The sequence below is a fragment of the Camelina sativa genome, chromosome 11 (assembly GCF_030686135.1).
Source record: "Camelina sativa cultivar CO46 ecotype springtype chromosome 11, ASM3068613v1".
Lineage (NCBI taxonomy): Eukaryota > Viridiplantae > Streptophyta > Magnoliopsida > Brassicales > Brassicaceae > Camelina > Camelina sativa.
In genome coordinates, this window is record NC_141890.1 from 31,490,879 (window position 1) to 31,517,959 (window position 27,081).

The window sequence follows — 27,081 nt, forward strand, 5'->3', positions numbered from 1 at the left end:
TCTAAAAATACCAAAAAGATTCTATAAATAAGACTTATATTATAGCTAAAAACATCTAAAAACCATGATATATCATGACATATCTATATGAATTTGAAATTTTCATAGACGGGTTCAACCCAACCTATTAATTATAATGAGTTGAATTTATATGCTCAAATCCAATAATATAAAACCTAATAACTATGAAAATTCACAAAATGACAAGATCTTGCTATTCAAAATGACATACCTCCTCACAAGATCTTGTCTATGAAAATTCACACGGGGTTACGTTGTTTTGTCTTTTTTGTTTAAGCAATTCACACGGGGTTGGTGTATAAATGACTCGGTGTTGAAATGTATAAAATGACCCAAAGCTGAAATGAAAAAGAAAGTCAAAATAAATGGTCAGTAAAGAATTTTGACCATACCGGTGCGGTCCATCCATAGTTTCCCACTACCTTCCGTGATTTAGCACATAACTGATAAATGGCAATTTGCATGCCATTTATTTCATCTATTCCTCCACTCTATAAATATATTTTAAACAAAAATCAGTTTCTTCCATACACAAAAATCAAACACTTTTTGAGAGCATAAATTTTATGTATTGACTAAAACAGTAAAATTTCGGGTGTTATTTGCATAGATCTCCGTGGTTTTCTTGGCCATATCAAGAGTGAGATCTTTTTAGTTTGTTAGAATTGATGAAGATGAGACGAGGCAATTCAAGTACCGACCATGAACTTGGGATTCTACGAGGAGCTAACTCGGACACCAACTCCGATACAGAAAGCATTGCTAGCGACCGCGGCGCCTTTAGCGGTCCGCTCGGCGGGCCTAAACGTGCGTCCAAGAAAAACGCGAGATTCGCGGCGGATCTTCCCAAGAGAAGCAATAGTGTTACCGGCGGCCACGGTGACGACGATGAGTACGTGGAGATCACGTTGGATATTAGGGACGACTCTGTGGCCGTCCACAGCGTCCAACAAGCAGCTGGAGGAGGATCCCACCTAGAGGATCCAGAGCTAGCACTTCTCACGAAGAAGACGCTCGAGAGCAACCTCAACAATACCACTTCCTTATCCTTCTTTCGAAGCACCTCCTCACGCATCAAAAACGCCTCGCGGGAGCTCCGCCGCGTGTTCTCTAGACGCCCTTCCCCGGCCGTGCGGCGGTTTGACCGCACTAGCTCTGCCGCCATCCACGCACTCAAAGGTCTCAAGTTCATAGCCACCAAGACAGCCGCGTGGCCAGCCGTCGATCAACGTTTCGATAAACTCTCCGCTGACTCAAACGGCCTCTTACTCTCATTCAAGTTTTGGGAATGTTTAGGTAATTAAATCATTTCTGCTAAACAATTCTACTGTACGTTTCCATTTTTGTTAGTTTCATTTAAAGTTTATCTTTTCAACTCTAGGAATGAACAAGGAATCTAAAGAGTTTGCAGACCAGCTCTTTAGAGCATTAGCTCGCCGGAATAACATTTCGGGCGATGCGATCACAAAGGAACAGCTCAGGCTATTCTGGGAACAGATCTCAGATGAAAGCTTCGATGCCAAACTCCAAGTCTTTTTCGACATGTAAAGCTTTTTTACGTATTTCACCTAACCCAAAAGAAATATCTAACGCGTAATCACTATTTGTCGTTTAAGATTTGACTCTTAATGGAAAATTAAACGGTCATCAGAATTTAAGGACCAAAATAATAATATTAATCATTTGGTGGATATGTAACTAATAAATGACATCACCGTTTGGTCAGGGTGGACAAAGATGAAGATGGGCGAGTAACAGAAGAAGAAGTGGCTGAGGTGAGAAACCCAAACACCATTCAATAATTATCTTTTAAAAAATTATTTTATTAGTTTTATGTACATATATTATATACTTGGTTGATAATTTTTTCTCATATTTTTATTTATATATCTATCAATATTCTTGGTTGATAATCTTGACAATTTTGTCCACGCGCAAACCCCCACTTGACTTTATCTGATGACGTTTACTGTTAACATCAGCAATATATTAACTGCATGTGAACACGACAATAATGGTTACTAGATAGATAGAATAATTACTAATTTATTTTATTTTGGTTTTCGAGTAGCCCTTTTTTTTTTTTTCCGCTAAGCTAAGAGTAGCCCTTATTACTTTCGCTTATGTTATTAATGTTTCAAATAATTTAATTGCAGATTATTAGTCTTAGTGCTTCAGCGAACAAGCTCTCTAATATTCAAAAGCAAGCCAAAGAATATGCAGCGTTGATAATGGAAGAGTTGGACCCAGACAATGCTGGGTTTATTATGGTACGTGTGGTCCACCTTCACCTACTCAATTACACTAATGGTATATATACTATGTATGTCGTAAATTTAACCACCCTTAAAAAACTAGGAAAAACGTGGAAAATCCCAAGGTTCTTTTGTCTTCTAGAAATCTAAAGTGGTCAAAATTATTGGGCCACCTTGATTGCTATTTTCAACTTATTGGGCCATCTTGGTTTTTTACCTAATCAATCAACAATAACTCAACAACTGTAGATGGGTGGTTCTCCAGTATGAGAAATGGCCAATAAAATTATAAAATATATATACGAAGAAATGAATCATGAAAAGTATTTTAAATATCAGTATTTATTTAAAATAGTGGAGAAGCCTATGAAAAGTATTATAAAATATCAGTATGCTGCATTAGTGTTGTATTTCCTAGTATTATAGATAGTTTAATGATATTAAATGGACATTGGTGAAACAGATCGAAAACTTGGAAATGTTGCTACTACAAGCACCAAACCAGTCGGTGCGGATTGGAGACAGCAGGATACTAAGTCAAATGCTAAGTCAGAAGTTGAAACCGGCAAAAGAGACCAACCCTTTGGTGAGATGGTCGGAGAAAATCAAATACTTCATACTTGATAACTGGCAGAGATTATGGATCATGATGCTATGGCTTGGCATCTGCTGTGGCCTCTTTGCTTACAAATTCATTCAGTACAAGAACAAAGCTGCCTATGACGTGATGGGTTATTGCGTTTGTGTCGCCAAAGGTGGCGCGGAGACTCTTAAATTCAACATGGCTCTCATATTGCTGCCTGTTTGTCGCAATACCATCACATGGCTCAGGAACAAGACCAAGCTAGGTACTGTAGTTCCGTTTGATGATAATCTCAACTTCCACAAGGTTATTGCAAGCGGGATTGTAGTAGGGGTTTTACTCCATGCGGGTGCGCATTTAACGTGTGATTTCCCACGTTTAATTGCCGCGGATGAGGAAACCTACGAGCCTATGGAAAAATACTTTGGAGACCAACCAGAGAGTTATTGGTGGTTTGTGAAGGGAGTCGAAGGATGGACTGGTATTGTGATGGTTGTGCTAATGGCTATAGCCTTTACACTTGCTACGCCTTGGTTCCGTCGTAACAAGCTTAACTTACCTAACTTCCTCAAGAAGCTTACTGGTTTCAATGCCTTTTGGTACTCCCACCATTTGTTCATCATTGTTTATGCTCTTCTTATTGTCCACGGTATCAAGCTCTACCTCACAAAGATCTGGTATCAGAAAACGGTACGCTCTTCAAACCTTCGTCATTCTATTTTCTTCATTTATTTCCTTTTTTCGGGTTTATAACACTTCATGTTTATGTGATTCTTGTAGACATGGATGTATCTCGCTGTACCCATCCTTCTGTATGCATCTGAGAGGCTGATCCGTGCTTTCAGATCAAGCATCAAACCGGTTAAGATGCTCAAGGTCAGTTATACTTCTATTTATCAATTGAAAACCTTAGGTTTCTAGATATATAAATCTTCCAACGTAGGAAACTGCCATGATTTGTGTAACTGTTTTGACAAAAGTAGGAAAACTGCCTCTGACATTATGCTTTAAAGACTTGTAACGTTACGTATAAATGTAATAACAGGTAGCTGTATATCCCGGGAACGTGTTGTCTCTACACATGACGAAGCCACAAGGATTCAAATACAAAAGTGGACAGTACATGTTCGTGAACTGCCGAGCCGTATCTCCTTTCGAATGGCATCCTTTCTCAATCACATCAGCTCCTGGAGACGAATACTTGAGCGTACACATCCGCACTCTCGGTGACTGGACACGTAAACTCAGGACCGTTTTCTCTGAGGTCTGCAAACCTCCTACCGCGGGTAAAAGCGGTCTACTCCGAGCAGACGGTGGAGATGGGAACCTCCCGTTCCCAAAGGTCCTTATCGATGGTCCCTACGGTGCTCCCGCACAAGACTACAAGAAGTATGATGTGGTTCTTCTAGTAGGTCTCGGCATTGGAGCCACGCCTATGATCAGTATCCTCAAGGACATCATCAACAACATGAAATCTCCTGACCGCGACAGCGACATCGAAAACAACAACAGTAACAACAACAACAACAGTAAAGGGTTTAAGACGAGGAAGGCTTACTTCTATTGGGTGACTAGGGAACAAGGATCGTTCGAATGGTTCAAGGGGATAATGGATGAGGTTTCGGAGCTGGACGACGAAGGAATCATCGAGCTTCACAATTATTGCACGAGCGTGTACGAGGAAGGTGATGCAAGAGTGGCTCTCATCGCCATGCTTCAGTCCTTACAACACGCTAAGAACGGTGTTGATGTCGTGTCGGGAACACGTGTCAAGTCGCACTTCGCCAAACCTAACTGGAGACAAGTTTACAAGAAGGTCGCAGTTCATCACCCCGGCAAACGAATAGGTATACAAATTAATATCGACCATTAATCTAGTTATCTACCCATTGTTATATAATTAAGTAATGGATTCAGATTAAATACTGATATAAATTCTAATTGCAGGAGTCTTTTACTGTGGAATGCCAGGAATGGTAAAGGAATTAAAAAATCTAGCTTTGGATTTCTCTCGAAAGACAACCACCAAGTTTGATTTCCACAAAGAGAACTTTTAGATTCTATAGGTCTGTAGAAAAAATAAAAAAACAATTATCAAAACAGATATATATTTATTATAAATTCTTTTCACTATATGAAAATCATATGAGCTATCTTTTCCCGTTGCTTCTTTATTTTTTTTCCCAACCGTTTTTTGTTGTTTACCTTTCCTTTCCTTTTTTTTTATAACTTCAAGCGAAAAATTAAATATAAGATAGTAAATATTTAGTTACAGCTTTGGTGTTGTAAGAATGTTATTATGGACTTCTTGTATCATTCCATTTTGCACTTGTACTCTTACAAGTCATATTGTATCTTTACATTTTTTTTTTGTTTAAGTCAGTTTTAGCACAAAATAGTAATAAATCTTGTCTAAAGACTCCTAGGACCAATTGACAAGAGGTAGTAAAAGCTTTGTAAGTGTTTCTAGGGTCGGAATATGTCACAATCCAATGTATTTGACTAATTATAAGAGTTTTAAATACATTATGAGTGTTTAGACAACACTTATAACCATTTTGTCCAAAATAGGCTAAAACCGAGAAAACATGCTAAAACCGACAAAACTTTGCTTAGAAGTAGTAAACAGATTCGTCACTGTTTCTAAGGTCAAAATTTGTCACAATCCAATGAAATTGACTAACTATAAGAATTATAGATGGATTAGGAGTGTTTAGAAAACACTTATACCCATTTCGTCCCAAAACATGTTAAAACTGACAAAACTTTCCTTAAAAGCAGTAAACAGCTTCGTTAGTGTTTCTAGGATTATCCAATGTATTTGACTAATTATAAGAGTTAGAGATGGATTAGGTGTGTTTAGACAACACTTAACACATCTCGTCCAAAACAGGCTACAACTAAGAAAACAGGCTAAAATTGACAAAACTTTGCTTAGAAGCATAAACAGCTTTGTTAGTGTTTCTAGGATCAAAATGTGTCACAATCAAATGTATTTGACTAATTATAATTGTTAGAGATGGATTAGGAGTGTTAAGACTATACTTATACACATTTTGTCCAAAACAAGCTAAAACTGAGAAAACAGGCTAAAACCTACAAAAATTTGCTTAGAAGCAGTAAACAGCTTCGTCAGTGTTTCTAAGGTAAAGAATGTGTCACAATCCAATGTAATTGACTAATTATAAGAGTTATAGATGGATTAGGAGTGTTTAGACAACACTTATACCCATTTCGTCCCAAAATAGGCTAAAACCGACAAAACTTTGCTTAGAAGCAATAAACAGCTTTGTTCGTGTTTCTAGGGTCAAAATATGTCACAATCCAATGTATCTGACTAATTATAATAGTTATAGATGGATTAGGAGTGTTTAGACAACACTTATACCCATTTCGTCCCAAAACATGTTAAAACCGACAAAACAGGCTTAAACCGACAAAAATTTGCTTAAAAGCAGGAAACAGCTTTGTTAGTGTTTTTAGGATCAAAATATGTCACAATCCAATATATCGGACTAATTATAAGAGTTATAGATGGATTAGGAGTGTTTAGACAACATTTACACACATTTCGTCCCAAAACATGTTAAAACCGACAAAACAAGCTTAAACCGATAAAACTTTGCTTAAAAGCAGGAAACAACCTTTTTAGTGTTTCTAGGATCAAAATATTTCAAAATCCAATGTTTAAAACCGAGAAAACAATGTTAGTGACCCTAGAAACATATTTTGACACATTTTGACCCTAGAAAACCAAGAAAACATTCATTTGAAGCAGTAAACAGCTTTGATTGTGTTTCTAGGGTCAAAATATGTAACAATCCAATGCATTTGACTAATTAAAAGAGTTTGGGTTGAATTTGGAATGTTTAGACAATTCCTATACCCATTTTGTCCCAAAACAGGCTAAAACCGAGAAAACATTGATTCGAAGCAGTAAACAGCTTTGTTTGTGTTTCTAGGGTCAAACTGTTTGATAATCCAATGCATTTGACTAATTGTAAGAATTCGGGATGAATTTGGAGTGTTTAGACAACACTTATACCCATTTTGTCCCGAAACAGGCGAAAACCGAAAAAACATTGATTCGAAGCAGTAAACAGATTTTTTTTGTGTTTCTAGGGTCAAAATATGTTACAATTCAATGCATTTTACAAATTATAAGGGCTTGGGTCGAATTTGGAGTGTTAAACAACACTTATACCTATTTTGTCCCAAAACAGGCTAAAACCGAGAAAACATTGTTCGAAGCAGTAAACAGCTTTTTATGTGTTTCTAGGTTCAAAATGTGTGAAAATACAATCCATTTAATTAATTGTAAGAGTTCGGGATGAATTTAGAGTGTTTAGACAACATTTTTACCCATTTTTCCCGTAACAGGCTAAAACTGAGAAAACATTGATTCGAAGCAATAAACAGCTTTTTTTGGTGTGTTTTAGGGTCAAAATGTGTGACAATCCAATGCATTTGACTAATTATAAGAGTTTGGGATGAATTTGGAGTGTTTAGACAACACTTATACCCATTTTGTCCCAAAATAGGCTTAAGAAGAGAAAACAGGCGAAAACCGAGAAAACATTGGTTCGAAGCAGTAAAAAGCTTTGTTTGTGTTTATAGGGTCAAAATATGTAACAATCCAATGCATTTTACTAATTATAAGGGCTTGGGTTGAATTTGGAGTGTTTAGACAACACTTATACCCATATTGTCCCAAAACTGGCTAAAATCGGGAAAACATTGATTCGATGTAGTAAACAGCTTTGTTTGTGTTTTTAGGGTCACAATGTGTGGCAATACAATGCATTTGACTAATTGTATGAGTTCAGGATGAATTTGGAGTGTTTAGACAACACTTAAACCCGTTTTATCCCAAAACAGGTTTAAACCAAGAAAACAGGCTAAAACTGAGAAAACATTGTTTTGAAGCAGTAAACAGCTTTGGTACTGTTTCTAGGGTCAAAATATGTAACAATCCAATGCATTTGAGTAATTTTAAGGGTTCGGATTGAATTTGGAATGTTTAGACAACACCTATACCCATTTTGTCCCAAAACATGCTTAAAAAGAGAAAACCGGCGAAAACCGAGAAAACATTGATTCGAAGCAGTAAACAGCTTTGCTTATGTTTCTAGGGCCAAAATATGTAACAATCCAATATATTTTACAAATTATCAAGGCTCGGGTTGAATTTGGAGTGTTTAGACAACACTTATACCCATTTTGTCCCAAAAGAGACTAAAACCGAGAAAATATTGATTCGAAGCAGTAAACAGATTTTTGTGTGTTTCTAGGGTAAAAATGTTTGACAATCCAATACAATTGACTAATTGTAAGAGTTCGGGATGAATTTGGAGTGTTTAGACAACACTCATACCCATTTTGTCCCAAAACAGGCTAAAACCGAGAAAACATTGATTCGAAGTAGTAAACAACTTTGTTACTGTTTCTAGGGTCAGAATGTGTGACAATCAATTGCATTTGACTAATTGTAAGAGTTTGGGATGAATTTGGAGTGTTTAGACAACACTTAAACCCGTTTTATCCCAAAACAGGCTTAAACCGAGAAAACAAGCTAAAACCGAGAAAACATTGATTTGAAGCAGTAATCAGCTTTGTTACTATTGCTAGGGTCAAAATATATAACAATCCAATGCATTTGACTAATTATAAGAGTTCGGGTTTGATAACTCTCTAATTTACATGTTTTAAGCATCACTTTTTGTCAATATTTTGCATTGTTTCTATCCTAACCTTAGCATTTTTAGGTCATTTACTGTAGGAATCCACATTTAGGCCATTGAGGGTGTTGCATTCTTGCATTTGCATAATTTGGATGAAAACAGGTGCTTAAGAGCCTAAAAAGGGGAGAAACAAGGTCAAATCCGAGCATGTACCCGAAGGAGCTACGGAGCAGGAAGAACAGTCCGAACGCCAACCCGATCGAAGAGGATCCAAGAACAGAAAGAACATCCTCGTGCACCCCATCGAGCAGACCCTCGGGTAGGACTGGGAAGCTAGGGTTAATGGGTTTCCATATATAAACCCCCCTATTCTTCCTCTCGCCCTAGCACGGCGCAAACCCTCAAACCAGAGAGCGAGAGCTTCTGAGAGAGATCTAGAGCGACTCAAACCCTTTTCCACTTTTGTTAGGATTTATTTTATACATTTTTGTTATTTCTTTAGATTTATACTTTGTACTCTATTTTCTCTACTCTATCTTTCAATACAATGCAATTTTCGTTTATCTTTGTTTCTATATCTTTTGCAATGATTTCCGAGTAGTGTAGTAAAGTTTCTAGGGATGGGATAGATGATTTTGTGTTCTTGATCGGTTAGGATGTCTTAGTTTGATTGTTTATGTTTTATAAATTACCTTCTAGATTGGTGTTCTTAATGCTGTCAACAAACCGAGAGGGTGAGATTAGATCTAAGGTGTTTTACCACCGAGAGGTGTAGATGAAATGTTTGAATAAACCAATGCTAGAGATTTACTCACTTAGCCTAAGAGATTAGATTAGTAAGGGGTATATTGACAATAATGAATAAGTTCTTATTGTCTGCTTGGTCATGTTTCTCCAACGAGAGTTGGGTAGGGGAGTGATCAAGGTTGATTGTTTCTATCACAAGAGTGTTTTAACGAGATTTCAGGGATTCATTGTCTAGGGAATATTTGCTTGAGGCATGTAAGACATCTGTATTGGTCAGGAACACTTAGGAGTCGATTACCCCATTCTTAGAAGCTTTCGTATTTTAATTGCTTGCATTTTTATTCATCACTCGATCCCTTACCCGAACAGGCACACGATCACCTGATTTGAGCTGTGCATACGTTCCTTGTTTACTCGATCACCCCACCCGAACCTGTACTCGAATGCTTGCATCGAGTGCTTAGGTCGTGTGGTTCCTTGTTTATATTATTTTCTTTTATTATTTTAGGATTGTTAGACAAAACCATTTATTGCTTGGCTTGACTTACTTGCTTCTGATTCCATCCTATCTGATAGCATAACAACCATTTGGATTGATAACCCTTTGTACTACAACTGCATAGGGAATTGATACCCTGGGTAAAAAACTTGTTATCAATTTGGCGCCGTTACCATTTGGTTGAATTTAATCTGCTACGTTTAGGATTTCAGCACTTGCTAGATCAAGTTCTTTTATACATTTTGGTTAAGTACTGACTTGTTTACTTTAGTGTTTGTTTGTTTTGCATTTCAAGTACGACCCGAGTACCCACCCGACCCGTCACTCGATCACCTGGATCGAGTTGATCCTCGTGTACTGATGTTCAAATATTTCACCATGTTTTACCTTAATATATTCACATCTTTTGCATGATTTATAATCACATTTAGCCATTATTGAGTAGCTTTAGAACTGTTTATGCATTAGAGTAGAATTGCATTGCATTTGCATAGTTTCTTGCATAAACAGGTGAATTTGGATCCTAAGAAGCATGGAAGGATGTTGAGAAATATTTGAGCTATCAAAGTGAAGAAGATCAAGGAGTTAGAGTAGAAGAAACCAAGTTCGGAAGTCCACTCGACTGCCCACTTGACCAGACACTCGACCGTGTGCGGAGAAGGACTCGACCGGCTGGAAGCAGCAGAAGAAGAGGCCACTCGACCAAGCACTCGACCAAGCACTCGACCGAGCACCTGGTCGAGTTGACCGACGATCCTCCATTTTGTCTTCTAGCTACTTTAGGGCTTCCTCCTCTCTCCTATATAAAGGCTTGTACCCTGCAGCCACAAAAAGAGAGCCACTTTTAGATAAAATCTATAAACCTAGTATTTACCCCTTTTGGGTATTATCTACTTTTGCATTTCTATTATTTTAGATTCTCTAGCCACTTTTGTTTATTTTTAAGAAATCTTTGATACTTGTTGGTTCCATAACTTTCTAAGTATTAAGAATTTGAGTTTGATTTCTTCTTTAATATTGTAGATCTTCATCTCATCTTTCTAATAATGCAAGTTTCATTGATTTCTGGGTTTATGACTTTGTTCATCATGTTTTGTGATTGTGAGTAGTGGTTTAGGATCTTGAGGATGGATTAGGATGGATAAGGGTTATGGTTGTTTAGATTGGTCAAGATTGCTTAATATCTCTTTTGGATTAGATGCAGTCTATGTTATTCTTATACTGAGAGGGTAAGGGTAGATCTTAAGCTTTTTAGCATCATACCAATGTCTAAGTTGTTAGATAAGGCTAATACTAGAGATTATCATGAAGCATGCTAAGAGATTAGATGTTTACTATGATTTTTGACATTAATGATCTGGTTGTTTAATGCCTGCTTTGATATCTAATAGCTAGTGAGAACTATGTCTAAGAAGTATCTTGGCTTGATTGTTATTGTCATGAGAATGGATTAACATGTATTAGAAGATCATTGTCTAGAGATAGCTCATTACTGATTGAGGTTCGTTGACCAATTCAGATAACCATATCTTGAGTCCATCCCATGAATCCATCCTTGGGACCTTTCTTTGTTTATTGATTTCCCTGTTGAGTATTGTTAACTGCTTGCTATTTGCTCTGTTTTCATTATTTGCTTTTTTTCTGTTCATTCGCTTGTCAACTCGACCACCCACTCGATCACACATCCGATCGAGTGCTTGCTCGAGCTCATCCCAGAGTTATTGTTTATGTTCTGCAGCATACCTGTTTCATTTCCTGTTTCATTCTAGTTTCATTTCTGTTGCATCCATTTCATTTCTGTTTAATCCTGTTTCATTACTTGTCTTGCACTAGTATAGTTCTTGTTCATGTTTAGATTCATTACTGCTCTGTTTTATTGTTTACCTTGCATTTAGTCTCCTGTCTTAGTAGCTTTACATTCTGCATTTCATAATCATCATTAGGTTGTTAGTAAAAATCACTTATCATATTTGGCTTGACTTAGATGAGTATTCACATCCTGATTGCTTGCATCACACTCATTATGGTTTCACATCCTTTATGCTACAACTACATAAGGGTAATTGAAACACCTGTTCATCCATCATTCATCTCTATCATCATCCATCACACAAAAACCATATGTTTCAATTTGGCGCCGTTGCCATTTGAGTGTTTTTTTGTGACATTTAGGATTTATACAAGTCTAAGATTAAGTTCTATTGCTCTTTTGAACCCTACTGATTCAAATTCTTCATCTGCTTGGTTGTTTTGAATCTCAGGTACCTACTTGACATACAACTCGAGCTACCACTCGACCGTCTGCATGATCGAGTACTTGATCGAGTCACAACCCGGATTCAATTAGTCTTCTCGTCTCAGTTAGTTTGACCATCCACTCGAGCCAGTGCTCGAACGAGTGTCAGGTCGAGTCAGTTGATGCAAACAAGATCCAAGGGAAATCAGAATCTTCAGAATTACCTTGGTCACATCAACCGCCTACCAAGAGACCTAAGACATCAGAGAACAAGAATCACCCAAGAACAAGAGAACCAGTTGCTAATGGAGCAACAAAACAATCAAGAGCAAAGGCCAAGGCACATTGGTGCAGGAGATGCCCCAAACACTCACACACAAAGAGCTGGTATTGTGCCTCCTACAGTTGCCAACAATAATTATGAAATCAAAAGTAGGCTAATCTCTATGATTCAAGCAAATAAATTCCATGGTCTGCCAATGGAAGATTCTCTTGACCACCTTGATGAATTTTATAGGTTCTGTAACCTAACCAAGATCAATGGTGTAAGTGAAGGCAGTTTCAAGCTAAGACTGTTCCCTTTTTCACTTGGAGACAAAGCACACTTGTGGGAGAAGACCTTACCAACAGGAGCTATCACAACCTGGGATGGCTGCAAAAAGGCCTTCTTAGCTAAGTTTTTATCCAATGCAAGGACTGCTAGATTGAGGAATGAGATATCAAGTTTTGCACAGAAGAATAATGAGACTTTCTGTGAGGCATGGGAAAGATTCAAGAGCTTCAAAACTCAATGTCCACATCATGGGTTTAGCAATGAATCTCTACTCAGCACCCTATATAGAGGAGTCTTACCAAAGATCAGAATGCTTTTGGACACATCCTCCAATGGAAATTTCCTCAACAAGAATGTAGAAGAAGGATGGGAGCTAGTAGAGAACCTAGCACAATCTGATGGGAACTATAATGAAGACTATGACAGAACAGTAAGGTTTGTTTCCAGTGATCAAGATGAAAAGTATAAGAAAGACTTGAAGGTTGTTCATGAGAAGCTGGACAAGATTCTACTCAGCCAACAAAAGAATATTCACTTTCTTGGTGAAGAAGAGGTTCTAGCTCAAGATGGGGAGAGAGAATTTGCTGAGATTTGCTATATGCAGAATCAATGAGGGTTCAAGGGTTACAATCAATTCAAGAACAACAACCTCTCCTATAGAAGCACCAATGTAGCAAATCCTCAAGATCAAGTATACCCACCTCAACAGCCTCAACAGCAAAACAACTATGCACCCAAACAACAGAACCAAGGGTTCCAGCCTCAATTGTGTCCCCCTCCAGGGTTTCAGACTAACCAAGGCCAAGAACCAGATTTGAGAGCTATGATGCAACAAATGTTGCTTGGGCAAGCAACTGGGCAAGTTGAGGATGCAAAGAAGTTTGCTGAGCTGAACCAAAAGGTAACTTCTCAGTATAATGATCTCAACATCAAGTTTGAAAGTCTGAACTCCAGAGTGAAGTACATGGAGAGAAACATTGCTTCTACTTCAGCAACAAAACCTAATCAACTTCCTGGAAAAGCTATTCAAAACCCAAAGGAGTTTACTGCAAAATCCATTCATCTCTATGAGGAAGCTGTCACTGAGGACAGTGAAGTTCAAGCTGGGGAGGATTTGTCACTTATTGAAGCCCAGAGTAAAAATTTCTCACAGCAAACTGAAGTCGGCAAAGCACTCGACCAGGTGCTCGACCACACACACGATCGAGTACTTGATCGAGTGACCGATCGAGTTGTTCCCCCAGAAGCTGTTAAGCCTGTTAAATACATTCCTCCTGCTTACAAACCACCTATGCCATTCCCAAGACGTTTCAAGGCACAAAAGTTGAAGGAACTTAGGGAAATAATTGAAAAGAAGGAAGCAATGGCTCTACAACAAAAGGAAGTCATTGAAAGGAAGGAAGTGATGGCTTTAAAGGAAGAGGTTGTCATAGCATTTAAAGAAGAAGAGAGAGGATCTGCTTTGGAACAGTAGACCCCATATCCTCTCTACCAAGACATGCTACTTGAGATATCAAGGAAGAAAGCTCAAAATCAGGACAAGAAGGATCTTGAGGAGATTGAGGGAGTTATTATCCCAACTAAACTTGAAGATCCTGGTCCATTCAATCTGCCTTGCTCCTTCAGCTATCTGCACTTCAACAAATGCTTACATGACTTGGGAGCATCTATCAGTGTGATGCCTTACTCTATAGCACAGGAGCTTGGGCATACTGAATTCAAGTCTAGCAACCTCTACATAAGTCTAGCTGATGGATCCAATAGAGATGTGGTTGGAAAATTGGAAAACTTTCCAGTCAAGTTAGGCAAGGCTAGGATTCCTACAGATTTTGTGATCATAGATATGGATAAGGAGTTGGAAGACCCTATCATTTTAGGAAGACCATTCCTAGCCACTGTTGGAGCTGTAATTGATGTTAAGGAAGGGCTGATAACCTTGGATATAGATGAAGGTTTCACCATGAAGTTTGATATCAACAACCCAACCAACTTGCCCACTAGAGGTCAACCTTTTGTTCATAAAGACAAGAGAGATTATGAGGTCCCAAGTGAAGTAGAGACTTCAAAAGCTAAAGTCTCATCTCATGAGGAATCAGTGGAGCAGCTCAAGGGTTCAGTTCAAAAGTTGACTGATCTAGTGAAGGATCTTCAAGTGCAACTCAACAAGAGGTCTTTCAAGAAGGCAAGACCAAGGCTCAAGATTAAGAAGAAACAAAGTTCAAGTTTTAAGGAGGTAGTGATCAAGGAAGAACACCACAGTGATCAAGTTGTACCAAGGAGGATTTCATCACCTCCTTGGTCTCCAAACCAAGCCTAAATAGGCATCAAAAGTCAAGCTTAGTGACTTTAAACAAGCTCACTAGGGAGGAAGTCCCTAAAGTATCATTGTAAATATGCTTAATTTTCCTTGTAGTTTTGATTTCTTTTCTTTTATGTTTGTGTTGGGCAGGCTATTTTATGAGAGTGTAGATGGGTTTAAGAAGAATTGGACTTGTAGAAGTGGATTCGCAAACCCATTTGACCAGCCCACAAGAGGTACTCGATCGAGTGGAATAAAATTTCAAGCCCAAACGATGCAATTTTGTCTTGCACGATCGAGTGGAGGGAGAAAGAAGTTCAAATTTCAAATTTTGGTCAAGCACTCGACCACGTGGGGTCGAGTTGCAGAAAAAGAGAGTCAAAGATTCCCAATTCAAATTTGAATGCCAAAAACACTCCACCCTTGTCTCCTTGTCCCCTTAGCCTCTCTATATAGAGTTCTTTCTTCCAAAATGTTTTCAAGGTCTACAAGATCATCTCAACAAGCTGCTGATCACTCCTTGGAACGAAGTGATGCACAACTTGCATCAAGAAGACAAGCTGGTGGAAGTACTCGACCACCTACTCGAGCAGCCAAACGACAGAGTGCTGGTTCGAGTAGGCGGTCGAGTGGCGTGCCGAGTAAGAAACATCATCCCATTGAGGAGGATCCTGAGCGAACTGAGAGTAAATAAGAGATGGAGTTCACTCTTCAAGAACACATGAGGAGGAACAAAACAAGAGGGAAGAGGCCAGCAATTGAAGAACAAGAAGAAGAGAGTGAAAGTGAAGAAGAGCAAGAAGAAGGGGAAGAAGAAGAAGAATCTTGTTGGTTAACTCCAAAACAGCTCTATGAAGCTTTCATGAGGATGAGCTTCCAAGGAACAAGATTTCCACACAAGGAAACCATGGAGAAGCTGGGGATCGCTGAAGATGTAGAGTATATATTTGAGAAGTGCAATCTAAGCAAGTTCATGGGATTGTGCATGGAAGGGTATAAAGAGGAAAGCTGTGAGTTCCTAGCCACCATCAAGATGCACTTCTACCCAAGGATGGATAAATAATTGGGAGCTGGTTGCTGTGATTTCACCATCAAGGGAAATAGATACGAGCTTTCATTCAAGAAGATAGCCAACATCTTTGGATTTGAAGTTGGTAGTGAAAGGAGTATGGTTATACCAAGAAAAGAGCTTTTTGCTGTTTGGGAAACCATTGGAGATAGCAACATCTACTCATCCTCCAAGTACAAAAGCTCAAAGATAAGGAGCCAAGTCCTAAGGTACTTCCACAAGGCCTTAGCAAACACTTTCTTTGCTAGGAAGGAGACTGGAAATGTGAATGAGGGAGAGCTTAAGATAATTGATGTAGGACTCAATGGCATCATCCTTCAAGCAAGAGATGGGACCATTATCCTTGGAAGTAGTGTGGAGACTGATCTAGCTATGGTCCTCATTGACCAATTGATCTACTATAGAAGCTGGGTGAGCAAGCTGCACAAGAAAGGATCAATTGGAGCTCTAACCATTGGAGGCATCATCACTCCAATACTATTAGCTGCCAAAGTACCACTTAAAGAAGAGAAGGCCAAGCCAAGATGGATTGACACCAACTACCTCACCTCCACTCTCATTCTAGCCAAGGAGATGCATCATGGGAAGCACCTCTTCAACTTTGAGCATCTAACACTAGGGAAGACTCAGCTGGTCCTACCTAATCAAGCTCTCACCACCATAAGTGAAGGGCTAAACATTGATTTTTGGCCAGCTGCTGAGCTTTTGTTTGATGGGACAGCCCAAATAGGAGAAGATCAAAATGGAGATGTGGAGATGGCTGATGGAGAAGAGCAATTTTATTTTGAAGATTATGAGCCAAGTCCAATAGATAGTAGAGGAGTGAGAGAGACTAGCAGGAGGTTGACACATCTACAAAAGTGGAAGAAGTGGCATGGGAAGAACTTTGACAAGCTTAAAAAGAAGATGGGAAGGATGACTAAGTCCATCAAGGGTTTAAAGAAGGAGATTTTTGAATTGAAGAGTGGGAACTCTTCACCAACACCATCTAGCCCTTTGAGGAGGAGTAGCTCAACTATAGCATTGTCTAGAGCTGAAAACCCAGTGGAACCAACTAGAGCTTCAATGCATGAGCCAATTCAGAGGAGGAGAAGTTCAAGTCGCCCAGAACAACAGTCGGCAAGGCACTCGACCGGTTCACTCGAGCAACCACTTGACCGAGTACCTCCAATGCACTCGGCCGAGTATCTGCCCAGACCTCCCTATGGTTTCCCATCTCCAGTAGGTTATCCAGGCTATCCTTATGGCCAAGCTTACCCTCCCATTCCTCCCTAATACTTCATGGATCCAGCCCTCTTGCAGCAATACTACCAGCAGCATGGACAACAATTTTTCCCACCACCACCAACTCAGCAACCAACTCGACCAGGCTACTCGACCGGGCACTCGACCGAGTACCAGTCGATGGCCATAGTCGAGTTGCCTCCTTCCCCACCTCCAAGTCAGCAACAAGACTCCAACTACACATTGGATAGCATGAATGAGGATGTGGACAACTTCTTCCACAACCCATGAGGTACCAACTTCACCTTTTCATTGTACATACCATTGCATATCTAATTTTATTTTGTGTAGAATCTTGAATCCTCTTTCAAATTTTCTCTTACACAAGAGACTGTGTAATTTAAGTTTGGGGGAGGATTTGAGATAGTATTTGATGCTGTGTTTTGTTTTCTTATTTCAATTTTTTAGCATAATCATGTTAGTAGTTGCATTTCATCTAAGACATAGAAAAAACCTAAAAATTTGAATTTTTTTGCAAAAATCTTTACAAAAACAGAGTGTTCATGTAGCTTGCATTGCATATTAGCATTTTGTTTAGCATGTTTCATGTAGGAATGTTTCATAACTGCATTAGGGATCTATGATGAGTTTTGCCTTGTTAGCTTGCTTAAGTTCACTAAACTAGGATCAATGCCCAAGTTAATAGTACTTTGATGCTAGTTGAGTAGCTAGAAGCATAAGGTTGAACCAAGACTTGAATTCCTACATTGTATTTGGTCTAGATTGAAGCATGTTGTGATTTGATGCCATTTTCTATTTATAAGAACCTAATATTGACTTATAATTATCAATTTGTGCATTGCTTTTAAACTCATGGATACCATATACATATTTGGATCATCTTTCTCCTTTTACCACTCTTGTTGATTCAAGTAGCTGATTTCCTTATTAAGAATCAGTTTCCCCTACCCTTAACCAACCCTTCTTTCAAGCCATGTTTATTCTTGAGTGTGTAAGGCCTTTTTGGGATTGAGCTTGGTAGAAAGTGTTAGGTTTGAGCTGACAAGAATATTGCCTTGTGTAGTTCTAGTTTGCAATTTTCAAACTTGATAGAACTAGGTGGTTTAATTGTTGGGTTTGGGACTTGGTTGAAAAGAAAAAAACGAAAAAGAAAAGAAAAGAGTGAAAAGAGAAAGAAAAGGGTAAAGTCCTTAGGAGGGAAGTGTTTTAAAGTAAATTCAAGCTCTAAGTGAAAGAATGGGGTGTAGTAAAAGTTTCAAATAAGGTTCTGGTCAAGGAAAAGAAAGAATGAAAAAAAGAGTCTAGTAAAAAGCTTTATGACTTGGGAAACAAGTAAGAAAGAGAACCTTAGCAAATAAGAAAGAATCCCCATTCCACTAGATGATTCAAATAAGAAACCTCTCCTAAGGCTTAAAAACAAAAGAGAAAAAAAAAGGGTATTTGAGAAAAGATGAAGATAAAGGGTAGAACTAGGATCATTTGGGTTTAGAGTGATAGGATCAAACACTTTGGTTACTTTTGGGTAGACAAGGTTTTGTTCTTGTATGTGTCTAAGTGTTCTTACCTTTAGCCTTTTTCTAAAGCTCAATTCATTTTTATAAGAGAACCTTGATCTTGATAAGCCCCACTCTAAAGAGAGACCATCATTGTCTCTAAACCTTTATTACCAAGCCAAATGAGTTTAAGCATTGCATAAGATTGATTCATGTTCTTGTTTAATGAATGTTAAAGCAAATGGTTGATTTGAATGCATGTGGATATCTAAGGCTTAAATCAGTAAAGGTTGTGATAGGCTTGTCTAAAATCTTGAAGTACAGCTCATTCAACTTGCATCATAGTACTAGTAACTTGGACATTGATTCTAGCTAGTTTATTAGCAAGCTTTAGGAGCTGAGATCCCACTTTCAAACCTCACTCTCCTACCTATGTTTTGTTCATTTGCTTGAGGGCAAGCAAAGACTAAGTTTCGGGGTGTTGATGTTCAAATATTTCACCATGTTTTACCTTAGTATATTAACATCTTTTGCATGATTTATAAGCACATTTAGCCATTATTGAGTAGCTTTAGGACTGTTTATGCATTAGAGTAGAATTGCATTGCATTTGCATAGTTTCTTGCATAAACAGGTGAATTTGGATCCTAAGGAGCATGTTGAGAAAGATTTGAGCTATCAAAGTGAAGAAGATCAAGGAGTTAGAGCAGAAGAAACAAAGTTCGGAAGTCCACTCGACCGCCCACTCTACCAGACACTCGAACGTGTGCGGAGAAGGACTCCACAGGCTGGAAGCAACAGAAGAAGAGGCCACTCAACCAAGAACTCGACCGAGCACCTGGTCGAGTTGACCGACGACCCTCCATTTTGTCTTCTAGCTACTTTAGGGCTTCCTCCTCTCTCCTATATAAAGGCTTGTACTCTGCAGCCACAAAAAGAGAGCCACTTTTAGATAAAATCTATAAACCTAGTATTTACCCCTTTTGGGTATTATCTACTTTTGCTTTTCTATTATTTTAGATTCTCTAGCCACTTTTGTTTATTTTTAAGAAATCTTTGATACTTGTTGGTTCCATAACTTTCTAAGTATTAAGAATTTGAGTTTGATTTCTTCTTCAATATTGTAGATCTTCATCTCATCTTTCTAATAATGCAAGTTTCATAGATTTCTGGGTTAATGACTTTGTTCATCATGTTTTGTGATTGTGAGTACTGGTTTAGGATCTTGAGGATGGATTAAGATGGATAAGGGTTATGGTTGTTTAGATTGGTCAAGATTGATTGCTTAATATCTCTTTTGGGTTAGATGCACTCTATGCTATTCTTATACTGAGAGGGTAAGGGTAGATCTTAAGCTTCTTAGCATCATACCAATGTCAAAGTTGTTAGATAAGGCTAATACTAGAGATTATCATGAAGCATGCTAAGAGATTAGACGTTTACTATGATTTTTGACATTAATAATATGGTTGTTTAATGCCTGCTTTGATATGTAATATCTAGTGAGAACTAGGTCTAAGAAGTATTTTGGCTTGATTGTTAGTGTCATGAGAATGGATTAACATATATTAGAAGATCATTGTCTAGAGATAGCTCATTATTGATTGAGGTTTGTTGACCAATTCAGATAACCATAGCTTGAGTCCATCCAATGAATCCATCCTTGGGACTTTTCTTTGTTTATTGATTTCCCTGTTGAGTATTGTTAACTGCTTGCTATTTGCTCTGTTTTCATTATTTGCTTTGTTTCTGTTCATTCGCTTGTCAACTCGACCACCCACTCGATCACACATCGGATCGAGTGCTTGCTCGAGCTCATCCCAGAGTTCTTGTTTATGTTCTGCAGCATACCTGTTTCATTTCCTGTTTCATTCTAGTTTCATTTCTGTTGCATCCATTTCTTTTCTGTTTAATCCTGTTTCATTACTTGTCTTGCATTAGTATAGTTCTTGTTCCTGTTTAGATTCATTACTGCTTTGTTTTATTGTTTACCTTGCATTTAGTATCCTGTCTTAGTAGCTTTACATTCTGCATTTCATAATCATCATTAGGTTGTTAGTAAAAATCACTCATCATATTTGGCTTGACTTAGATGAGTATTCACATCTTGATTGCTTGCATCACACTCATTATGGTTTGACATCCTTTATGCTACAACTACATAAGGGTAATTGAAACACCTGTTCATCCATCATTCATCTCTATCATCATCCATCACACAAAAACCACATGTTTCATGTACTCACTCGGTCAGCTGATTGTGCATGCAAACACAATCCACGGGTAACCAAAACTTGACTCCTTTCATCGACAACATCGACAGACCACAGTTACTCCGACAACAAAAAGTTCAACAACCGCAACTAGCAACAATTGAGGAGACAATGAACAATCAGAACGGTCCACCAGCTCCTCAAGCAAGGACCAACATAGGAGCAGGAGATGATCCATCTACTCACACTCAAAGACATGGCATTGTGCCACATGCTGTCCAGAACAACAATTTTGAGATCAAGAGTAGTCTTATCCAGATGATATAGAACAATAAGTTTCATGGATTGCCAATGGAGGACCCATTGGACCATCTGGATTAGTTTGATAGGCTCTGTAGCCTCACCAAGATAAATGGAGTTAGTGAGGATGTATTCAAACTCTGGCTTTTCCCATTCCCTTTGGGAGACAAAGTGCACCTCTGGGAGAAATCACTCCCCAAGGAGGCCATCACCACTTGGTAAGCGTGCAAGAATGCGTTTCTGGCAAAATTCTTCTCCAACTCCAGAACCGTAACGCTGCAAAATGACATTTCCAGCTTTGTTCATAAGAGCAATGAGACGTTCAGTGAAGCTTGGGAATGTTTTAAGGGATACACTACCAGATGCCCTCATCATGGTTTTAGCAATGGTTCATTGCTTAGTACACTATACCGAGGAGTGGTCCCCAAGATACGAATGTTGATGGACACCGCAAGCAATGGTAACTTCCTCAACAAGGATGTTGATGAAGGTTGGGACCTAGTGGAGAACTTCGTTCAATCTGATGGGCATTATAATGAGGAGTATGATCGCAATGTGCAATCTACTGGAGAGGAAGATGCCAAGTACAAGAGGGACATGAAAGCCCTTAATGACAAGCTCGACAAGCTCCTCACCCAGCAGCAGCATGTTCATGCAATCTCAGAGGACGAGCAGTTTTTACACCAAGATGGGGAGAATGTTCAGCTAGAGGATGTGAACTACATCAACAACCAAGGCGGTTACAACAAAGGGTACAACAACTACAAGCCGAATCCGAATCTTTCATACCGTAACCCGAATGTTGCCAATCCTCAAGACCAAATCTACCCGTCAGCAGTTCAAGGGAATCAAGGCCAGCAAAAGCCTTTTGTTCAATACAATCAAGGCTATGCTCCTAAGCAGCAGTATTCTGGTAACTACCACCAACCCATTGCACCACTTGGATTCCAACAACAACAAGGCCCGCAGAACCACTCCCAAGAAGCGGACCTATGCGGCCTAATTCAGCAGATGATTCAAAACTAAGCCTCGGCTGCTATGGACAACGCAAAACGGTTTGCGGAAATGAGTAATAGGATGGATTCTGGATACAATGACTTGACTGCAAAGTATGATTTGCTCAACACTAAGCTGAGATACCTCGAGGGAAACCACAACAACCAACCACCTCCAAAGATCAACCAGCTGCCAGGTAAAGCTGTTCAGAACCCAAAGGATTACGCCACTGCGCAAGCCATTTTCCTTGATGATGATTATGAGGACTACCTCACTGAGGACAGTGAAGTTCAAGATGGGGAGGCTATGGATTATTATGGGATGAATGAGTATAAGTACTACATATCCGAGTACGAACCCGAGCCTTTACCTGAGGAGACTGATTGAGTCGATAATTGAGCACTGGTTCGAGAATCACAAATAGAAGAACCACCCGAGGCAGAACCCGATGACTCACCCGATGATGGTGATCGGATGATACATCGAGTAGATGTTCAAATGAGAGCTCAACCTCAACTGCCTGTAGCAGCAGAAGGGGAGCTAGAGGAAAGATTCAATGCTGCACTTGACATCCAACTGGAGGAGCTTGTAGAGCGTATGGCCAAGCGAAAGGGTCCACCTCCTAAGCTCTTACCACCACACGAACTTCAAGAGGAAATCTCCAAGGAGGCAGTTCAGCTGGAGATTGAGGTTAAGGAAGCTGTCAAGGAGATTGGGTATGAAATTCTCAGGAGTGGAGTGTGCTTAGATCCTGAATTGCGAATCGAGGAGAAATTGGAGGATCCTGGTTCTTTTGCTCTGCCATGTTCAATAGGTCTTAGGATTTTCAACAATTGCTTGTGCGATCTGGGAGCTTCGGTCAGCATCATGCCACTGTCAGTTGCCAACAAGATGGGTTTCACCAGTTTTAAACCGAGTAGTCTGTATTTGGTTCTAGCTGATAGAACAAACAAACATCCGATTAGGATCCTGGAAAATTTGCCTCTCAGGATTGGAAGAGTGGAAATCCCTACTGATTTTATGATCCTTGATATGGATAAGGAACCAGACGATCCAGTGATCATAGGGAGACCATTCTTGGCAACAGTAGGTGCAGTGATTGAGGTGAAGCAAGGCAAGATCAGAATTGACCATGGGGAACACTTCAAGATGGAGTTTGATGTCAAGAAGGGAATTAAGAGGCCAACCATTGATGGTCAAGCTTTTTCCACTAAGACAAAGCAGAGGAAAGCCAAACATCTTGACGAAGTCAACACCACATTTGCTGTGGAATCTGGACAAGACTTGGAGAATCAATTGAATCAGCCTGCTACAGTGGAGAGGATTCCAAAACCTCTCCCTCCTAATTCCCATGTTTAAAGAGCATGAAGAGTCAAGCTTAGTGACTTAAAACAAGCACACTTGGGAGGAAGTCCCAAATGTATCCTTTATTTTGTATTCAGTTTTATTTATCTATTTTATCTCATTTTCTATTTTTGCATATTTTCATTAAAAAAAGGGTGAAAAAGGAAATTTGAGGAACCCGAGGCTCAACCCGACACTGTATCCGACGCGCCTGGTCGTGTTCTGTTTCGAGTGGTGAGTGGATTCCAAATTCCACAAACCCTAGTCCACTCTCGGTTTTAAACCGAGTAGTCTGTATTTGGTTCTAGCTGATAGAACAACCAGACATCTGATTAGGATCCTGGAAAATTTGCCTCTGAGGATTGGAAGAGTGGAAATCCCTACTGATTTTATGATCCTTGATATGGATATGAAACCAGACGATCCACTGATCCTAGGGAGACCATTCTTGGCAACAGTAGGTGCAGTGATTGAGGTGAAGCAAGGCAAGATCAGAATTGACCATGGGGAACACTTCAAGATGGAGCTTGATGTCAAGAAGGAAATTAAGAGGCCAACCATTGATGGTCAAGCTTTTTCCACTAAGACAAAGAAGACAAAAGTCAAACATCTTGAAGAAGTCAACACCACATTTGCTGTGGAATCTGGACAAGACTTGGAGAATCAATTGAATCAGCCTGCTACAGTGGAGAGGATTACAGAACCTCTCCCTCCTAATTCCCATGTTTAAAGATCATGAAGAGTCAAGTTTAGTGACTTAAAACAAGCTCACTTGGGAGGAAGTCCCAAAGGTATCCTTTATTTTGTTTTCAGTTTTATTTATCTATTTTATCTCATTTTCTATTTTTGCATATTTTCATAAAAAAAAGGGTGAAAAGGAAAACTTGAGGAACCCAAGGCTCAACCCGACACCGTACCCAACGCGCCTGGTCGTGTTCCGTTTCGAGTGGCGAGTGGAGTTCGAATTCCACAAACCCTAGCCTACTCTCAGTTTTAAACCGAGTAGTCTGTATTTGGTTCTAGCTGATAGAACAAACAAACATCCGATTAGGATCCTGGAAAATTTGCCTCTCAGGATTGGAAGAGTGGAAATCCCTACTGATTTTATGATCCTTGATATGGATATGAAACCAGACGATCCACTGATCCTAGGGAGACCATTCTTGGCAACAGTAGGTGCAGTGATTGAGGTGAAGCAAGGCAAGATCAGAATTGACCATGGGGAACACTTCAAGATGGAGCTTGATGTCAAGAAGGAAATTAAGAGGCCAACCATTGATGGTCAAGCTTTTTCCACTAAGACAAAGAAGAGAAAAGTCAAACATCTTGAAGAAGTCAACACCACATTTGCTGTGGAATCTGGACAAGACTTGGAGAATCAATTGAATCAGCCTGCTACAGTGGAGAGGATTACAGAACCTCTCCCTCCTAATTACCATGTTTAAAGATCATGAAGAGTCAAGTTTAGTGACTTAAAACAAGCTCACTTGGGAGGAAGTCCCAAAGGTATCCTTTATTTTGTTTTCAGTTTTATTTATCTATTTTATCTCATTTTCTATTTTTGCATATTTTCATAAAAAAAAGGGTGAAAAGGAAAACTTGAGGAACCCAAGGCTCAACCCGACACCGTACCCGACACGCCTGGTCGTGTTCCCTTTCGAGTGGTGAGTGGAGTCCAAATTCCACAAACCCTAGCCCACTCTCGGTTTTAAACCCAAGAAGCCACCCCCCCCTTATTTAAGAAGTCTAACCCTCTCAACTCCATAAGTTCTGTCTAAACCCTAAAAAAGCTTTGTCTTCCTACTTTCTATTCTCTCTCAAACTCGAGTGCTCTTTGATTTTTTGGGAACTAACCCTATTAATCTCGAGTTTAGCTTTTCTTTCTTCTCAAGGATTCTATAATGGCACCAAAGCTGAACACCTACCAAAGGAAGGGAAGAAGATCAACCTCCGCCGCTGCTACTACCGGAGGTGATGCCGTCGAACCTCAAGAATCCTAAGGAAGAGGAGACGTTCTGCATTCCCAACTGCTGGCTGGACGTTTTGCTTCTCCAACCCGATGCTCAACCCGATCCGTCACCCAATCCGGTGCTCGTGCAACCGATCAGGTAGATGCCCGTGTTCTCTCTCCCGACCTAGTAGTTGTTGCAATCCGCCTATTTCCTCAACGTAGGGAACTGTCTACATTCGAGAGAACCATTACTGATCTTATGGAGGTCGATTCTGATGCCGGTGGAGGAGAACCAGAGGAGATCCAAACCTCGTGTTTAAGGAGCAGAATTGCGGTTGCAAGAGGGAAGAGCTGAGAAGGTGGCCGAGAGAGCAGCTGAGGAAGATGATCAAGACACAGAGGAGGAGAGCCGTGACCGAGAGGAGCAGCATAGAGACCGCACACGCCAGGCTTCGCGGAGGCTGAAGCAGAAAGAGGTGGAGACTCCGGCCAAGCTTTTCAAAGCCTTCCACAAGATGAACTTTGTTGGTACCCGCTACCCTCACCGAGAAACGATGAAGCAGTTGGGCATCGCTAGAGATGTCGAGTTCCTGTTCGACATGTGCCATCTGGGCAAGATGATGCGAGCCAACCTCGAGGCTTATGATGAGGAAACAGTTCACTTCCTTTCCACGCTGCGGTTACACTTTTTTGAAGACGACCCGACCCTGATACCCGATGGGGGGATCGGGTTCATCACCTTCTCTGTACGAAACAAGGAGTACTGACTTACATTCAAGGAGATGGAGAAGCTGTATGGTTTCAAGGCTGGGAATGGAGAAAACATGGAGGTAAGCAAGGAGGAGATGAAGTCCCTATGGCTGATAATAGGCGACAAGCTTCCTTACAAGTCTACAAGCTCCAAATCAGCTCAAATAAGGAGTCCTGTTTTGAAGTATTTTTACAAGTCTCTAGCTTGTACCTTATTCGCTAGGAAGGAGACTGGGAATGTGAACGATCATGAGCTCCAACTGCTAGACATTGCCTTGTGTGGAGTCTTAGATAATGCTAGGGATGGTACACCGCTAGTAGGGGATGTTGCGGATACTAGCATGGTCTTTGTGCTGCTCGACTAGTTCCTCTACCTGAAGTCTTGGGCAATGAAAACTGAGAGGAGAGATGGAGCTGGAGAGATCTCCATAGGAGGATTGGTCACACCAATTTTGGTAGCTTGCGATGTGCCCCTAAAGGGAGTGGTTCATGAGCCGAGATGGCTAGCCATCGACTACCTCACATTGGCGAGGTTCCTGGCTCATGAAAAGCCACACGACATGCTGCTCTTCAAGTTTGTCCATCCAACTGCTGGAGCCACCCAAATGATCCTGCCCAATGTCGTGTGCACCAAAATCCGGCTAGGGGATAACATAGACTTCACACCACCTTTGGAGGAGCTATACAACCCGGAAGAGGAGTCCGAGGGACAACTGGGCAAGAACAGGGAGACAACTCGGATGAGTATGATTTTGAGGAGTATGTGTGCTCTCAAAAGCAACCTGTTGGGGTGACGGAAGCTCACAAGAGGATCGACTGGCTGAAAATGATGAACAAGTTCCTAGC

General features: G+C 39.9%; 1 protein-coding gene and 2 non-coding genes across 3 annotated transcripts; 1 reads left to right on the plus strand and 2 right to left on the minus strand.

Moving 5' to 3' along the window:
• The first annotated feature begins 350 nt into the window (after nt 1-350).
• LOC104728481 (respiratory burst oxidase homolog protein D) lies at nt 351-5,021 on the plus strand. Its single transcript, XM_087473651.1, has 8 exons — nt 351-1,317; nt 1,403-1,565; nt 1,748-1,796; nt 2,178-2,291; nt 2,740-3,549; nt 3,640-3,735; nt 3,905-4,706; nt 4,807-5,021. The coding sequence occupies exons 1-8, from the start codon at nt 690-692 to the stop codon at nt 4,914-4,916; spliced, it is 2,772 nt and encodes a 923-aa protein (XP_087329777.1). The 5' UTR covers nt 351-689; the 3' UTR covers nt 4,917-5,021.
• Nucleotides 5,022-12,723: 7,702 nt separating this feature from the next.
• LOC147934671 (small nucleolar RNA R71) lies at nt 12,724-12,830 on the minus strand. The gene has a single exon (XR_015573296.1). It is a non-coding gene; the product is annotated as a small nucleolar RNA R71 (small nucleolar RNA).
• Nucleotides 12,831-21,467: 8,637 nt separating this feature from the next.
• Nucleotides 21,468-21,574, minus strand: LOC147934672 (small nucleolar RNA R71). Its single transcript, XR_015573392.1, has one exon. It is a non-coding gene; the product is annotated as a small nucleolar RNA R71 (small nucleolar RNA).
• Between the last annotated feature and the right edge of the window lie 5,507 nt (nt 21,575-27,081).

Bases quoted from the DNA above. Each gene is read 5' to 3' on its own strand.
- LOC104728481 (XM_087473651.1), top strand. From the start codon at position 690: ATGAAGATGAGACGAGGCAATTCAAGTACCGACCATGAACTTGGGATT. The intron at 2,292-2,739 runs GTACGTGTGGTC...TTGGTGAAACAG, and splicing joins ACAATGCTGGGTTTATTATG to ATCGAAAACTTGGAAATGTT. The intron at 3,736-3,904 runs GTCAGTTATACT...ATGTAATAACAG, and splicing joins AACCGGTTAAGATGCTCAAG to GTAGCTGTATATCCCGGGAA.